We start from the raw sequence: 18,989 nt of genomic DNA on the forward strand, positions 1-18,989 counted from the left end.
AACCTAAAAGTACACTTTGATAAAGGTTTGTATGGATCTAAAGGCAGTTCGTTTCAGTTTTTTCCTAAATTATAGGTTCTACAGACAAATCCCAAAACCTAAGTCTACGGAATCGAAGACTGAAGGCACGAATCTGGAAAAGACACAAAAAACAGAGATAAAAACGAGTTTCAGAATCAAGAACAGAGATGGTCTATCAAGAGCATAAAGAATACACGAAGTATAGGGCCAAGAACAGTGGCAAAAATACAGGGAAGTAGTGAAACAATACGTATGTTCAAGACATGGACAAGGGCAAAATCACACACTCAAATATATGATTCACAGGTCGAAATAATGGCAACAAGTTCAAGAAAAAATTAAGAAACTGGAATAGGAAGGAATAAGTGTATTACCAGAGGAAGAACGAAGCCGGTGTTGAATATTTTCGAGGTCAGACGACGGCGGCAGACGGGAGAATCAGCATGAACTTAGTAGAAGAAAATGAACGACGGTGGTTGCAGAGTTTTGGAAGCTTGAGCAATGGAGGATTTCGAAGGGTAAAACAAGAAAGAGAGAGAAAAAGCTTCAGACGAGAAAGAGTAAAGTGAAAAGACGGGGAAAAAAAAATGATTAAATTTGAAACGGCGGAAAAAAGGAAATCAATGACTCCAGAAAAACGAATCTGTCAGGCGGCGCATACAGGCGCAAAAACGATCCACAGGCGCGTCCGGAGTACGATCCAGTAAGAAGAAGACGCGTGGCTAAAACAGTTGAGTTGTTTGTGCACGACAGCTCACAAACAAAGAAGGGCACTTAGAAGTCTTGTTTTTTAAAGAAGGCATGCCAGCCCTTTAAATGATGATCTCGGCTAGAAGCCGTTAAGCCAACGAACTGAAAGGAAGCACAGATATAGGTTCCATCACCTCAGAATGCCGAGGTAATAGAACCTAGGAGCAGTTGTGGGGATATATTTTTGAGTACCAACACGTGGCAAGGTGACGCCGACATGTTAGCCGAGGTGCCACGTGTCAGGGTCATGATGCCGAGGTGATCTCGGTTAAGCCGAGGTTATCTCCGAAGATATCGGAGTCCGAGAAAAGCGGATAAGGGACAAGAGTCCTAGAATAAAGAGGAGACTTAGCCAATATAAGGATAAAGCTCTTAGGGAGTTTATCTTTATCTCTGAAGGAGTCCAAAGTAAGTACTGAACAGGAATCCATAAAAGTTAGGCTTCTATTGAGATTAGGATTGAAGTAACTATAAAAAAGAGGCACCCCCGTGGGTCTAAGGTACGCAATTTTATACTTTGAGCATTGAGTTTAGCATTATTGATTATCTTTGAGAGATATACTGACTTGATCGTCGGAGTGCCCCCGGGTGGACGAACCACCGTCGGAATCTTCTCTTTCTGTTACAGGTTAGCCAGGTGTCATCTATTCTGCCAGTGTTCTCCAGCTGAATACTGAGTTAGGCAGTGTGATCGGAAAACCACTCACACACATCCCATGAGATTTGATTAAACTATAAATCGCCCTTTGTAGTTTTGAAAATTACATTTTACCTTATGAGGTTTCTAATTTCATAACAAATCATCTATTTTATTAATAAATCATTAAGTCAATGAACAGTTTTTTAATGATATTAAAAATATGTTTTAATTAATAATTTAGATAAATTTATTATTGTATAGAGAGAGCAATTATGAATTTTATTTTTTTAGTTAATCCTATTAAATAAAAAATTATAATAAGGAAGTATTTGTAATTTTTTAAACCACAGAGAATAATTTGTATTTTAAGAAAACCTCATGGGAGTATATTTGTAATTTACCCTATTTTGGGACGAATGAAGTAATTGGGAAAATCTAATATGCACACCCTTAAAAATGGTGTTACTATATTCGTCCTTAGTTATGTCAATTTTTGTGTTTAGTTATGACTAATTTTCTTATTTAGTTATGACATTATTTTATGGCTCATGAGATATGTAATTATGTCTTATTTTGTGTTTAATTATGACATTGTTTATTTTTTTTAGTTATAAGTGCAAATGGTACACACTTTTGAAGAGATGTACCACACACTCTGTTTGGTTTTAGTTTTCTATATTCAATTTTTTGAAAATTAAGTTTTTTGTTTTTCGTATTTTTTTTGTTTATTTTTCGATTTTTTTTACTAGTTCAAGTATTTTTTTTAGATACACTTAATATAAATATGATTAAAAAGTATAATATTTTCAAAAAAAATCTTTAAAAAGTTCATTAAATAGAAAAAATATAAAAAAAAAACAAAAATGTAGTATATTTTTATATTCTTATGTATTTATTATTTTTATAATAAATATTTTATCTTTTAAATATATTTAAGTTAGACACGTTTAAAAAATAAAAAAATTACTTAAAATATTAACTATAAAAAGAAAAAAATAAAAAACAAAAAACTTACGGTGCGTTTAATAGAGTTTTCTAAATATAATTTGAGAATAGAGTTGCATTTTGAGTTTGTGAGTTTTGGAATTATGATTTGAGTGTAAAAAATTTGTTTGGTAAATGAGTTTTGAATTGAGTGAGAAATTTTTGATGTGACATATAATATTTGATACAAAAACTTACAACTTTTAGCTAAACACACAACTTAAAATTATATTTAAAACTCATAAAAAAATTTAAAAGTTTCAAATTTTTTTATTTAAAATATAAAATATAACACGTGACATTTGTAAAAAAAATATATATATATTTTTCTAGTCAATCAATTGAATATCCAGAAAGACGACTAGTTAATTTAAATTTTTTTACATTATAAAGATCCAAAAGTAAATGTGAAATTAATTTTTAAAAATATTAAACAACCACCGCATATAAAAGTAAATGTGAACTTATATTTTGAAAGCTACGCCTCAATTTTCAAAAAATTAAATTGTTGAAGCAAAGAAGGTGATAGTGTTTCCCGAGTTATTGATTCCCAAACCAACTGGAAGACCTTCGCGCTTCCTTTTCTTTCTCTCTGTGTCCCTCTTCCCGTAGCTTCATCCGCTTCCTTTTCTTTCTCTGTGTGTCTCTACCTCTTCCCGTAGCTTCATCCACACGTCTTCTCCAGTAACTAGTTCTAATCTCTCTCTCTCTCTCTATTAGAATAGATACATTGTATTGCATGTATACATACATATACACGACGATACGTGCTCTGTTTGGACTGTCACATAGAGATCAAATCTCTGTTTCATAGCAAGCGATATGGACTACCCATTACCGAGGAGAACTCGGTTGCAAAAAGCTTTGTTTTACAGAGAGTTCAACGAGAAGAAGAAGAAGCAGAAGAAGGCTGATGGAGGGTCCGGTGGTGGTCTGAATTTAGGGTTTGGTGGTGGTGGTGGAAGTGATGTGGATGGGGAAGTTGAATCCAATGGTGGAGTTAATTTTGGTAGTTTTCAGAAGAATGAGAGTTGAGATTTGAAGTATGGAGCTGAAGTTGACGGTTTCTTCGATTTTGGCGATTCGGATGGTTGGACCTCAGAGCGCCTCTTCCCAGCAGAGGGTTGAGATTTGTCACTCTCAGCCAACTTGGATATTGGCAAAGCATCCTCAGACTCAACTTGAGTAACTTTAGCCTTTGGCTGAGCTTTTTTTATTCTTTTCGGCTTCGGTGGAGGAAGGGTTTGAGTTGGTTGTGCATCAACATCAGAAGGGATGCTGGCCAAGAGATCTTTTGCAATTGGTTTTGGGCGACCCATCTCGGCAATAAAAATTGTTTGGCGTCGACGACGGCGTTGGGATATTGGAATCAAGTATGGAGCTGAAGTTGACGGTTGCTCCGCTGGATCAGAGGTTGACCCCTGGTCTGTCCGAGATGTGGATGCGGTCTGTGGCGTTGTGGCAGAGGGTGGAGAAAGGCTTTCCTTCTTCCTCCAAGGAACGTCGGGCAAAGCTGACTTGTACGTTGGAACAAAATTGAGAAGCAGAGGCGCCGTTCGTTTATGAATTGGCAGGTCCAAGAGTCTCTTCAAATCCTTACTGGGAACGAAGGATTGACGAAAGTTCTTTGGTGGCTTAGGAACAACTGCAAGAAAAGCAAACACTAAAAAATAGATAAAGTACGCAAGACTTTAAAAAACAAGTAGGTATGAATGCAGGGCTCTTACTATTGCCCTCTACAAAGACTGATCGAAGGAGAGGGAAGAGATGGAGGTCTTCATCTGGGGCGAACTCCCAGTTCCCCGAAGTAATGAAATAATCATCCCTAGCTCCCTTATTGGAGTCAGGGAGGTCGGCGACAATTTTGTATTCAGTGGACCTCGGTTTGAGGTAGTAAACATAGCCGGTGTCTTTTTTGAGGCCACACATAGTGTAGCAATACTGGATATCGGCTAATGTGATCCTAGCGTTTTCTTGTTTTGCTAAGGCTATGATACCATTGATGGTTCGATAAGAGTTGATGGAAAGTTGCATTGGGTTCAACTTATAATAATGATGAATTTCACGAAAAAGGATGTTGAGTGGGAGCCGAAGTCCACACTCAATGAAGGCTACCACAGGGAAGGGCATGGAATGATCAGTAGGCATGATGGAGTCATCATCCCCAGCCAACCTCAGATGGACGTCGGCTGGGATTTCAAACTCTTGTCTAAAGAATTCTAGTTTAGATGGGGTGTTTACTCTATGTTTCCACATGCCCATGATGTCGGCTTAAATGGAGATATCAGATTTCAGGAAGAAGTATTTTTGGAAGGTTTAATGGACCTCGGCTGAAAACCTAAAAGTACACTTTGATAAAGGTTTGTATGGATCTAAAGGCAGTTCGTTTCAGTTTTTTCCTAAATTATAGGTTCTACAGACAAATCCCAAAACCTAAGTCTATGGAATCGAAGACTGAAGGCACTAATTTGGAAAAGACACAAAAAATAGAAACAAAAACAAGTTTCAGAATCAAGAACAGAGATGGTCTATCAAGAGCATAAAGAATACATAAAGTATAGGGCCAAGAACAGTGTCCAAAATACAGGGAAGTGGTGAAACAATACGTATGTTCAAGACATGGACAAGGGCAAAATCACACACTCAAATATATGATTCACAGGTCGAAATGTTTAAGCAAAGCAGTAATGGCAACAAGTTCAAGAAAAAATTAAGAAACTGGAATAGGAAGGAATAAGTATATTGCCAGAGGAAGAACGAAGCCGGTGTTGAATATTTCCGAGGTCAGACGACGGCGGCGGACGGGAGAATCAGCGCGAACTTAGTCGAAGAAAACGAACGACGGTGGTTGCAGAGCTTTGGAAGCTTGAGCAATGGAGGATTTCGAAGGGTAAAACAAGAAAGAGAGAGAAAAAGCTTTAGACGAGAAAGAGTAAAGTGAAAAGACGGGGGAAAGAAAAAGTTTTGATTAAATTTGAAATGGCGGCAAAAAGGAAATCAATGACTCTAGAAAAATGAATCCGTCAAGCGGCGCATACAGGCACAAAAACGATCTACAAGTGCGTCCGGAGTATGATCCAGTAAGAAGAAGACGCGTGACTAAAACAGTTGAGTTGTTTGTGCACGACAGCTTACAAACAAAGAAGGGCACTTAGATGTCTTGTTCTTTAAAGAAGGCATGTCTGCCTTTAAATGATGATCTCGGCTAGAAGCCGTTAAGTCGACGAACTGAAAGGAAGCACAGATATAGGTTCCATCACCTCAGAATGCCGAGGTAATAGAACCTATGGGGCAGTTGTGGGGATATATTTTTGAGTACCGACACGTGGTAAGGTGACGCCGACGTGTCAGCCGAGGTGTCACGTGTCAGGGTCATGACGCCGAGGTGATCTCGGTTAAGCCGAGGTTATCTCCGAAGATATCGGAGTCCGAGAAAAGCGGATAAGGGACAATAGTCCTAGAATAAAGAGGAGACTTAGCTAAGATAAGGATAAAACTCTTAGAGAGTTTATCTTTATCTCTGAAGGAGTCCAAAGTAAGTACTGAACATGAATCCATAAAAGTTAGGCTTCTATTGAGATTAGGATTGGGGTAACTATAAAAGAGAGGCACCCCCGTGGGTCTAAGGTACGCAATTTTATACTTTGAGCATTGAGTTTAGCATTATTGATTATCTTTGAGAGATATACTGACTTGATCGTCAGAGTGCCCCCGGGTGGTCAAACTACCGCCGGAATCTTCTCTTTCTGTTACAGGTTAGCCAGGTGTCATCTATTCTGCCAGTGTTCTCTAGCTGAATACTGAGTTGGGCAGTATGATCGGAAAATCACTCACACACATCCCATGAGATTTGATTAAACTATGAATCGCCTCTTGTAGTTTTGAAAATTACATTTTACCTCATGAGGTTTCTAATTTCATAACAAATCATCTATTTTATTAATAAATCATTAAGTCAATGAACAGTTTTTTAATGATATTGAAAATATGTTTTAATTAATAATTTAGATAATTTTATTATTATATAGAGAGAGCAATTATGAATTTTATTTTTTTAGTTAATCCTATTAAATAAAAAATTATAGTAAGGAAGTATTTGTAATTTTTCAAACCACAGGAAATAATTTGTATTTTAAGAAAACCTCATGGGAGTGTATTTGTAATTTACCCTATTTTGGGACGAATGGAGTAATTGGGAAAATCTAATATGCACACCCTTAAAAATGGTGTACCATATGCGTCCTTGGTTATGTCAATTTTTATGTTTAGTTATGATTAATTTTCTTATTTAGTTATGACATTATTTTATGGCTCATGAGATATGTAATTATGCCTTATTTTGTGTTTAATTATGACATTGTTTATTTTTTTTAGTTATAAGTGCAAATGGTACACACTTTTGAAGAGATGTACCACACACTCTGTTTGGTTTTAGTTTTCTGCATTTAATTTTTTGAAAATTAAGTTTTTTGTTTTTCGTATTTTTTTTGTTTATTTTTAGATTTTTTTTACTGGTTCAAGTATTTTTTTTTAATTTTTTTTTAGATACACTTAATATAAATATGATTAAAAAGTATAATATTTTCAAAAAAAATCTTTAAAAAGTTTACTAAATAGAAAAAATATAAAAAAAATACAAAAATGTAGTATATTTTTATATTCTTATGTATTTATTATTTTTATAATAAATATTTTATCTTTTAAATATATTTAAGTTAGACACGTTTAAAAAATAAAAAAATTACTTAAAATATTAACTAAAAAAAAAGGAAAAAATAAAAAACAAAAAACTTACGGTGCGTTTAATAGAGTTTTCTAATTATAATTTGAGAATAGAGTTGTATTTTGAGTTTGTGAGTTTTAGAATTATAATTTGAGTATAAAAAATTTGTTTGGTAAATAAGTTTTAAATTGAGTGAGAAATTTTTGAGGTGACATATAAAATTTGATACAAAAATTTACAACTTATAGCCAAATACACAACTTAAAATTATATTTAAAACTCATAAAAAAAATTTAAAAGTTTCAAAATTTTTTTATTTAAAATATAAAAAATAACACGTGACATTTGTAAAAATATATATATATATATATATATATATTTTTTTTCTAGTCAACATCAGAAAGACGCCCCTTAATTTAAATTTTTTTACATTGTAAAGATCAAAAGTAAATATAAAATTAATTTTTAAAAATATTAAACAAACACCGTATTTAAAAATAGAGTAATGATCCATCCCCTTTTTTCCCCACTCCTTTTAACCCTCTCTCTCTCTCATTGGTCATCTTTTCTTTTTCTTTTTCTTTTTCTTTTTTTTCTTGCTCCACCAATCACCCCTGCCACGTGGCAAAGAGGTGAGGGGTGACCCCCAAAAGGGGTCCCAAGCATTATTCTTAAAAATAAATGTGAAATATTTTGAAAGCTACGCCTCAATTTTCAAAAAATAAATTGTTGAAGCAGAGAAGGTGATAGTGTTTCCCGAGTTATTGATTCCCAAACCAACTGGAAGACCTTCGCGCTTCCTTTTCTTTCTCTCTGTGTCCCTCTTCCCGTAGCTTCATCCGCTTCCTTTTCTTTCTCTGTGTGTCTCTACCTCTTCCCGTAGCTTCATCCACACGTCTTCTCCAGTAACTAGTTCTAATCTCTCTCTCTCTCTCTCTCTCTCTATTAGAATAGATACATTGTATTGCATGTATACATACATATACACGACGATACGTGCTCTGTTTGGACTGTCACATAGAGATCAAATCTCTGTTTCATAGCAAGCGATATGGACTACCCATTACCGAGGAGAACTCGGTTGCAAAAAGCTTTGTTTTACAAAGAGTTCAACGAGAAGAAGAAGAAGCAGAAGAAGGCTGATGGAGGGTCCGGTGGTGGTCTGAATTTAGGGTTTGGTGGTGGTGGTGGAAGTGATGTGGATGGGGAAGTTGAATCCAATGGTGGAGTTAATTTTGGTAGTTTTCAGAAGAATGAGAGTTTGGGGATTATGAAAGTTCAGAATTTGAAAAAGGGTATGAGAAAAGATCAGAATTTTGATAAACCTAGTGTTGGTTCAAAGGAAAACAAAAGGTATAGTCAAAGATTGAAGAATAGCAAGAATGTGATTGGAATGGGGCTTGATGATGATGATGGTGAGAGTGATAACGAAGTTCAAATCATAGGTATGAAGGATAAGGATGGTAGAGTGGTTGAGGATAGTGTTGGGCTCAATGATGGAGAGAAGAGTTGCGGTTTATCGAGTCAAGTTCGATCACAGTTAAAGGAGGAGGTAATTGATGTTGTCTCTATTGATTTAGAGGTGCCGAGCGAGAGTGATGGTGACAGTGAATCTATTGGCAATGCTAAAGTTGCTAATTTGGGGAAGAGAAGGCGAATTTGTGGGTTGGATATTTTGGTTGATTGTGAGAAAGAACTGGGTGAAGAAGAGATTGAAAGGCCTACTACCATGGCAGAACGTGTTCGTCTGAGACATGTTTCTAAATCCACAAAATCTGAAAAGAAGATACAGGAATTTGGGGTTAGTGAATCCAATGGCAATGCTAAAGTTGCTCATTTGGGGCAGTTGAGTTCTTGTAGTTTGGATGATGAGGGAAAGGAGAGAAGCATTGAAGGTGGGTTAAAGAGAAGGCGAATTTGTGGGTTGGACATTTTGGTTGATTGTGAGAAAGAAGACGGTGTAGAAGAGATTGAAAAGCCTAAAACCGTGGCAGAACGGGTTCATCTGAGACATGTTTCTAAATCCACAAAATCTGAAAAGAAGAAACAGAAGTTTGGGACTTTTAGTTGCCCATTTACTCTTACTGGTGATGATTTTAAGACTGGTTTAAAAAATTGTAACGATGGAAAATATGTGTGGAAAGCTGGTGAGAATGGTGAGGAAAGCGAAGAGGAAGTGATGTGGCCTGCTAAGAGAAAGCGTAATGCTGTGGACTCAGCTGTTCCAATATCAGTTGATAAGGTGAAATTTATACTATCTATTTACTTTTTTAGAGAACTTTGTATTTTTTTTATTGTCTCAAGTAATTTAAAGAAGAAAGAATTTGAATTTAACAAATATGTTTGTGTTTGTTTGTGAAGATTCTTGCAGATTCTATTTGGGAGAAGGGAGATGTGCCTCTGGAAAATTTAGTTCCTTCTGAACACAAGGTTCCTGATCAAGAAGCAACACTACCCTTAAAGTTCAGCTTTGGCTTTGAAGATGAGGATCAAAAACCACCTGAGAAATCTTATTGGGAAATTGAAGCGGATAAACTTTTTGCTGAGAGGGATTTTGTTCTCGCAACTTGTGAGATTGGTTCTTCAGATTCTTTCATGGTAAGGTTGACATTAAAATCTAGAATGCACAATAATTATGTCAACTTTTCCAAGTCATATGATCGTAGTATCTGTTAATGCGTCTCCCATAGAGCAGTTTTTTGTTTCCTATTATTGATACTTTTGCATCAGTGTTGAAAGTTTGTCATTGATTATGCATATTTAGGTTGTCTATCAATTTTCTGTGATTATTATGAAGATCTATTTGCTGACTATGATGATCTTTTTTTAAGTCAAGTGTACATGTACATGTACTCATTAAAATACGAAAAAATAATGTTGTTGCACTTTAAAATAAGTGAAACATTTCCATTGAATAAGTGGGCGATTGCTATCCTCTGCTTTCCCCTTCTACCTATGTTAAAAATTTCAATCAAGTTGTGATGTGATCATTTTTTATTCTTGTCATGCACTTCGACATATTTATACTCTTCTATACCAGTTTGCTCTACACTTGTACGCTTTTTAGTGTTAATTTCCCAAAATTTTCTTGACAGTAACAGGTGTTTTAACATAATTTGATCCCATTTTGGAAATTTATGACCCCCTTCATTTGTTTATAGCTGAATTGAGAATGAGAAAACATGTATCTTGCTTTATAATTATTGATGAATTATTACTTTGTTAGCCATTGATGCTAAAAAGGTGGTGTTATGGTAGCATAATTGCTAATGTATTTATCTCCATGTTGGTGAACTAAGGTCACATAAATTTGTTTCTATTAATGAAGCATGAATGCAATTTTAAACTCATGGGTTTATTATATGACGTTGATAACTCCTTTCTTGGTTACTTTTGCTCGCATCCAAAACATCTTGTTGAACCTTACATAATCTCATGATCTATTTACATTTTTAGCTCTTAGTTGCCATTCGTTTTTGAATGTTACATGTGTGTTCATTAGTTTCTTTTTCTTTTTTTCTTTTTTTTTTCAATCTTGTGTTGAGTTTTAACATCTTGCCATCAATGATTGGTAGGTTGACAATGAGGACAGTATCACTCAAGACGCTGAAAGTGATCCAGCTACCTGTTGCTGTCAAGGGAGGCAGCAGCTTGTTCTTGATGAACAAATTGGGCTAAAATGCAAATTTTGCTCTTTTGTGAAGTTGGAGATTAAGCACATCTTACCTTCATTTGTAAGTCATCAAACTTTATCGTTCTAAAAGTGTCTGTGTCCTAACGTTGTATTTGCTATTTATTAAGGCTGTTTGTCTGCAAATAAATTGGATTCAATTTTTCAAGCATTCAATTAGTTGAATATTAGGGTGAGTTATATTCAAATTCAAAACAGGGTGATTTTTACATAACTCACACTAATGTTCAACTTCAAAAGCCTTAGATTATAAGGTTTTTTTTTTGTGTGTGTGTGTGTGTGTGTGGTATAGTTTAATAGTATTATCTATTATTACTTAAAAGAAGTCGAACACTAATTATCTGGTTCTACATGAACTTGGTTTTGCATGCAGAGTAAGCATCCCTGGGGAAGAAGAACTAACAAGAAAAACTTAGGCAGCACAGACCATTTCAATCTTGATGATCTTCAGTTCCAAGACTCGGCTCCTCTATACCAGTCTAGTTCTAAACGACACGCTTATGCCAAAAGCACGGTGTGGGACATCATTCCCGGTGTTAAAGATAGTATGTATCCACATCAACGTGAAGGTTTTGAATTTATATGGAAAAACATAGCCGGAGGCATGGACCTTGAAGAGTTGAAGAACAAGAATGATTTTGATGGTGGAAGTGGATGCATTATCTCACACGCCCCCGGTACAGGGAAAACACGTCTGACAATAGTATTTCTCCAAACATACATGGCATTATATCGATCGTGCAGGCCAGTCATTATTGCTCCTAGCAGCATGCTTTTGACCTGGGAAGAAGAGTTCAGGAAATGGAATGTTGATATACCCTTCCACAATCTGAACAAACTGAACTATTCAGGCCAGGAAAATGAAGTGTCTGTTAGTCTAGCGAAGCAACATGGACCCCAAGGACAAAATGAAAACTCTATTCGTCTGGCAAAGCTGTATTCATGGCAAATGTGTGGAGGTGTCTTGGGGATCAGCTACACGCTATTTGAGCGACTTGTTGGGGATGGTGTTTTTAGAAAAATGCTTCTTGAACTTCCTGGTCTTTTGGTCCTTGACGAAGGCCACACTCCTCGCAACGATCGAAGTCAAATTTGGAAAGCCCTTTCAGGAGTCAAAACTCAAAAGCGCATTATCCTCTCAGGGACTCCTTTTCAAAACAACTTTCGCGAGCTCTTTAATACACTTCGCTTAGTTAGACCCAAGTTCGCTGACAAGATTGACCCCTTTGTGTATGTACATAGACAAGGGAGGAAAAGCAGTGCAGCAAGAGGGAAATGGGATTTGCTGACCAGCTCTATTGGTAAGGATAGCAATAATAAACTAGACAAACTCAAATCCATGATCAACCCGTTTGTGCACGTACATAAAGGTTCGATACTCAAAGAAAGTCTTCCCGGTTTGAGGGACTCCGTGGTTGTTTTAGCACCAACGCACGTTGAGAAAGGCCTCATCAAAGTCATTCAAGGCAGGAAAAACCAACTCGAACGCTACCACCTTGTATCGTTGATTTCTGTAAACCCTTCGTTGTTGCTCAAGCGTTTATCTGAAGAAGAAGCGCTCTCAATTCACGAAGATAGGCTAGAAAGGCTTAGATTTGATCCTAAAGCTGGTGTCAAAACAAAATTCATCATAGAACTAATCCGGCTAAGTCAGCCATTGAAAGAAAAGGTTTTGGTTTTCAGTCAATATACCGTTCCATTGACTTTCCTAAGAAAGCACCTTAAATCCCACTTTGCTTGGACAGAAGGAAAAGAATTATTATACATGGATGGAAAGTGCGATGCAAAGCAGCGCCAGTCCTCAATTAGTTTGCTCAACGATCCTGCAAGTGAAGTACAAGTACTGCTTGCATCAACAAAGGCGTGTTGTGAGGGGATAAATCTTGTTGGTGCTTCTAGAGTTGTTTTGCTCGATGTTGTTTGGAACCCATCTGTAGAAAGGCAAGCTATAAGCCGGGCATACAGGCTTGGTCAGAAGAAAATTGTCTACCTCTACCGTCTGATCACATCTGGAACAATGGAAGGTGAGAAATACATAAGACAGGCTGAGAAGGACCGGTTATCTGAGTTGCTGTTTTCTTCGTCGGATGACGGAGTTTGTAGGTCAGAAAAAATCTCATGTACAGTCAGTGAAGATGAGATCCTACAAGAGATGGTTCAGCACAAGAAGCTCAGCCATATGTTTGAAAAAATTCTCAACCAACCAAAAGAATCTGATTTAATCGACACTTTTGGTTTGGTTGATTTGTGAAAAAACTGTCCAACATTCTTTTTCCGGCATTTGTAAATGCAGTGTAGGAGTCTGTAATACGGGGATTGATGCAGATTGGTATTTTTGCTTCCATTAACCATGTAATACTAGTGTCTATAGCAAATGGGCTTTGATTCTGTTTTCTGAATTTTTTTATGGTAACTTATGAATACTGATTTATAAGTTTGAGCAAGGATTTGGAACATGTGAAATGAACTCAAAATAACATTAACAGCTTTGGGGTTATTAAACATCATTCTTTGTTTCTTGATCAAAGTTCATTCTATTTCATTATCCATGACAAACTACTCTGCTGCTCTCTGACGTTTTTTTTTTTTTTGGTCCCTTTTCTTCTTCTTCTTATGTCTTTGGATCTTGAATTTTATGAAGAAAAAATATAAGTAAAAATAAAAAGAAACGGAAAATAATTTTTTTTTTAAAAAGGCCTTCTACTTCATTTTTCTTTTCTCTTTCTTGTCTAATGGAGATGGGACCTTGTTACAGTACTCTGCCATGGTTTACATTGTTGTCATCAAATTTGCCTTAATAAGCTCTGGACAATGTTAGTTCTCAGTTTATCATTATTTGGTTTGAAATTGGACTAAAAAATGCTTAATTGCAGACGTAACAGTCTAAGAAATGTGTCCATGAGTGAATGAATCCAAGGGTATATGTTTTGTCCTATATTTCCCCCTTTTGTCTTATAGTTCTTGCCCCTCATTGAAAAATTAGTTCAACTGTCCTCTTCCTCATCTTCAACCTTCAATGTAAAGAAAATAAAAAAATAAGGCTATGTTTGGCATGTGAGGTTGGGATTAAAATAGTCACAAAAGACAAAATAAACTAAAAGTCAATAAGACAAAATATAACATCTAAACTATAATCATTTTACTTTGTCTATAATCATTTTATTTTTTCTCTCACAAAAGTAAAAAAAACTAAAAAATCCATCCCACACTGTTTAACTCAAGCTAAATAGTCAAAAAGTCAAAAAGTTAACTCATTTTTCAAACAAAGGCTAAATCATACTTGGCTTTAATTGACTGAGAAGATGGTTAAAAGTCATCTTTTAACTTATAACCCATTTTTAATTACATCATTTTTTACCTATTTTTTTTTTAAAGTAAAAAAAAAGTCAAAAAATTAACTTTTAACCATCTTTTCAAAATAACCATGTCTATTTGTGATCTACTTTTTGATTTCATTGCCTTAACAAATATATATATGCATAGAATTTTATTAAAAGTATCTTAAATGAATTTATACCATATGTTAAACATTCTGAATATATTTTTTTTTTATATAAATTATGTATATGTAACATTTTGCTAAGATATGTTTTGACAAGGCCCATGAATACTCACTTGCATACATGGAAACTCAACAATTATCAATTGTAAATGTTCATTAGTGGGCTGTGCATTTCACATGTACAATTTATGTTCACCTACCCACATGCCTTTCAAACAATCAATACACAATCTCCTAAAATTCTATTATGTAATAATTGAAAGCTAATTAAAGTTATTTTACATAAAATCTTTGCCCTTTCTCTTCCCCTATCTCTTTCTTTGTAAAAACAATTAAAGTTATTTGACATCAAATCTTTGTCGTTTCTCTTTCCATATCTCTTTCTTTGTAAAAATGGATAAATTACATTAAAAGTCTCCCTAATTTGTAATTTATATCATTTTAATTCTTAATTTTTTAATTATGACATATTTAATCTTAAATTTTATTCCAAATAAATACAATTAAATGTATCACTGTTCAATTTCAAAAGTAAAATTGTCAATTTAATAAATTATAAACTAATTTTGACAAAATAAATGTCAGTTTTTAAAAAAAATTATTTCTATCCACCAATAATAAAATTATGTAAAATTGATAAATCTTTTACACATTTATTTATTTACCAATTTAATTTTTATTATATGTTTGGATGATAATCATGTAATGGGTGGTTGTTTTTATTTTCATTAAATTAGTTTCTATTTTTTCAAAAGTTAAATATGGCGACAATTTTGATATCATTATTAAACCAATCTATTAAATCAAAAAATCAAAAACTAAAAACATTTTATATATTAAATATATCGATTCCACATTTGAAGCCTAGCAACCGCCGATTACTTAATCATCATCCAAACAAAATATAAAAATTAATTTGGTAAAAAAATAAATAAACGTGTAAAAGATTTATTAATTTTATAAATTTTTATCTTTGGTGGGTAAAAATAATTTTTAAAAATTAAAACTATTTTTTTGACACTTATTTTTGTCAAATTAGTTTATATTTTATCAAATTTATGATTTTGCCATTGAAATTGAGCAATAGTATCTTTAATTGTCCTTATTTAGAATAATATTCAAAATTCATAGTCAAATATGTCACAATTAAAAAGTCAGAGATTAAAGTGACACAAATTTCAAACTATAAGAACTATTAATGTAATTCACCCCATAAAAATTACTTTCAAAAGACTATGGTTACATGGACATCATTTCTTTATAACCCATCATCAATGAGCAAGTACCTTGGTTGTTTATGTATGAACAATTTTATTTTATTTTTTTTATCCAACGAAAGTTAAACTTGATTAGTATATTAGATTAGTATGTGGCGAGCACTATAAAATGAATAGTTTTTATCTAATAATTAATTATTTAATAATTTTAAAATATGATGTGATATTCTTAACTAATGACGTTGCCAAATAAATTTATGAATGAAACAATGTTGAATACTTTGCTAAGTATTTGAGAAATAAAAATTAACTCACTTAGTGTATTTTGTTATTCATTATTTATTCATAACTTTATGTAAATATAATATATGATGTTTTAAGATTATTTTATAATTTTTTCCGAACCAACAAGGTTAAAAGACGTTGTAAATACTATACTACCCTCAACACTTGTAGTAATTTTCTAAGTTAGTAAATCCATCTCAGATTCCTTAGGTTCTAAGTAATTAAAGTGGATACTAACCAAGATAACTCAAACAATAACCCATGAAATTATTAGCACATGATGTAAGCATACGCAAGCATTTCCTGTGCATAACAAATTTCTCTCTCTTTACATTATTGGGATTCATCCAATTTCTCCCCTTCATGTATAATTGTTTCAACATGTGATTTAAAAAATTAAATTTAAAAAACCCGAAATAAATTTTAGCAAACAAGACTATATTAAGGACTTGGGGTTACTGTTGTGCATCGAAATTGGCCAATTTCAGGATCTATTTTGATAATTCAAACCGTTCATATTAATACATCAAATAAAATATGCCTGCAAACAATTAAGTTAATCGGATATCGTTTACCTATTCATCCACTCACATTTATATTTATTTAATACTTTAAATCATAATTATTATTTATTTTTGTAGATACAATATGAGTGGATGAATGGGTAAACGATGTCTGATTAACATGATTTTTTGCAGGTATGTTTTACTTAATATATTATAAAATGTAAACGGTTCTGATTATCAAAATGGACCCCAAAATAAGCCCATTTCAACGCACAACAGTTGTTGCTGCGCGGGTTGCGCAGTAGCAACCCCAATTCCCTATATTAATCATTCATTTATATACACGAAAGATATAGATAAAGTCAGATTATATTTATTTATTTAGACCTTTCTTGAGAACAAGTTTATAAATCAATTTATTAATTTATTTGAATTATATCATCTTTATACTTTTTATATGTTTATTTGTAACAATAAAAAAGTCAACTTATAGATCACTAATTAGAACAACCTTTAATTTTTATTTTTCATTATTATGATTATAATATTTCCACTACATAGTGGCAAATATAAATACATAAATATAATAATTATGAGGAATAGAAAAAAATGCCAACCAATGTAGTTTTTTTTTTATTTTATATTTTTTTATAACAAATAAATCATATATGATACTATAATAAAATCTAATAAATTAAATTCACAAAATCATAACAATGAATATAAAATACAACACACACTAAATACAAAAAAATCTCTTACAATAAATAAATACACAATGAATCAAATTCACGCACATAAAAAGTTTCGAAGTACTAACTTCTTAGTAAAAATTTTCACGTCCAACATATGTTTCATTTCATCAATTGATTTATTTATTTAGGATTTTTCAATTTTTTGATATCTTCTTTAATTACATATTTTATCATTAAGGGTAAATTATACTTTGTCCCCTTTTCTATTTGATCACTTTATCAATTTGGCCCTCAAATTTTTTTTCTCATTAATGTTGGAAGTTTTTTTCAATTTTCTTTAAAATTCATTTTTGTTCAAAATTAGACAGAAAATACTACGTTGCTAACTATTACATGATATAAAAATATGTTATATTGGGATTTAGGTTTTCAATTATTTTTTTACACTATGTGACTATAAATATGTTATTTTTTGTTCAATTTTAAAAATAAATTAGAAAAAACTCATGAAAGGCCAGAAGTGGGGGAAAAAAATTGAATGGCTAAAATGAAAAAAGTGACCAAAATAAAGGGCAAAGTGTAATTACCCTATCATTTATTGTTTAATCACGGTTAGCTTCACTCTGACCGTTGTTTAATTTCGGGAAAGTTATAATATACACCAATGCTGCATCGTCTGTACTCTAATTATATCTTTTTTTATTATTTAATTTTGATTATTTTTTTTTTAGTTATGACAATATTTTAATAATAATTTATAAAATTTTAAATTTTTTTATTTAGTTATGATTAATTTTTTTAATCATGAGTTATAATTTTTTTTAATTATATCTTAAGTTATATTTAATTATAATATATATACTGTACGGGGAGGAAATAATTCTCCTCGTATAATCCTGTTGACCAAGTCCACGCTCCTCCGTACGATGTCGCTTTGTCACCTGAAAACACAAACGTGAGCTAGCCGGCGGGTGTGTGCCGGAAACCTCTCCGATGCCTAAGTCAGAAAACTTGACAAATAGACAAAGCTCTAAATTCTCAAAAAGATTGTGTTCAATTACCTCCTCCAAGGTGATGCTTGTAGGCTTTTATAAGTTTCCCGTGGCACAATCCTGGTAGGACTTGTATTTCTCCATGCAGAGTCCTTCTAGGATTCATACTCCAAAGGATAATGCTTATCCTTTTACACCCTCCCCCACTGCTTAAACCAAGTGGGATGGTTATAGCCGAACTATCACACGACCGAAATAACAATGGCTATGCTGAGTCACAGAGAAGGCCGAACTATCCTTAGCTCGGTCTTCTCTTCTAACTCATTACTTCGGCTGCCCTTGTTCAACCTTGGTGCGTTTAGACCAAACTTCCAAGTAGCAAGTTCTGACTGACCTAGCCAGAGTATGTCATGACCGGACTAACTCCGAAGCCGGTCTTCCCAGAACATATTGCGACCGGACTAACTCTGCGACCGGCCTAACTCCGAGTTGCCTCTGGACCGGAGTAACTTTACTCCTCCTTGGGCCGAAGCAACTATCTTTTCTTGAGCCGGAATAAACTCACCTCCTTGGGTCGAAGTAACTTTGTCTCCCCAAGGCCGGAGTAACCTTGCCTTCTAGGCCGGAGTATTCAGTACGGCCTTTTTACCTAGTCCTCTGCGTTTTGGGCCTCAAAACCCGACTCGAAGCTCGGCCCAATTTTTCCCAAAAATTACCCTCTCATATACATATTTTAGTTATGACTAAAAAAATTAAAATTATATTATTTTTTTGATAGTATTATATGTATTAATTAATATACTGACATATATTATGATATTATTATTAATCTTACTCATTATTGAAAAAATAGTTAAAAGCTAAATTTGTAACCTTTTTTTTTTTTAGAAAAAACATATAAAAATTGTAAAAAATAATATACCTCAAAATAAGTTTAAAAAATGAAAAATAACTAAAATATATATATATATATATATATAAAA

The 18,989-nt window shown here is 33.5% G+C and overlaps 1 protein-coding gene across 1 annotated transcript; it reads left to right on the forward strand.

Moving 5' to 3' along the window:
• The first annotated feature begins 8,169 nt into the window (after nt 1-8,169).
• Nucleotides 8,170-13,206, forward strand: LOC114301821 (SNF2 domain-containing protein CLASSY 3-like). The gene is made up of 4 exons (XM_028246782.2): nt 8,170-9,360; nt 9,480-9,716; nt 10,694-10,852; nt 11,183-13,206. The coding sequence occupies exons 1-4, from the start codon at nt 8,170-8,172 to the stop codon at nt 13,058-13,060; spliced, it is 3,465 nt and encodes a 1,154-aa protein (XP_028102583.2). The 3' UTR covers nt 13,061-13,206.
• The last annotated feature ends 5,783 nt before the right edge of the window (nt 13,207-18,989 follow it).

Source organism: Camellia sinensis, chromosome 11, assembly GCF_055761805.1.
Source record: "Camellia sinensis isolate YWXY chromosome 11, ASM5576180v1, whole genome shotgun sequence".
Lineage (NCBI taxonomy): Eukaryota > Viridiplantae > Streptophyta > Magnoliopsida > Ericales > Theaceae > Camellia > Camellia sinensis.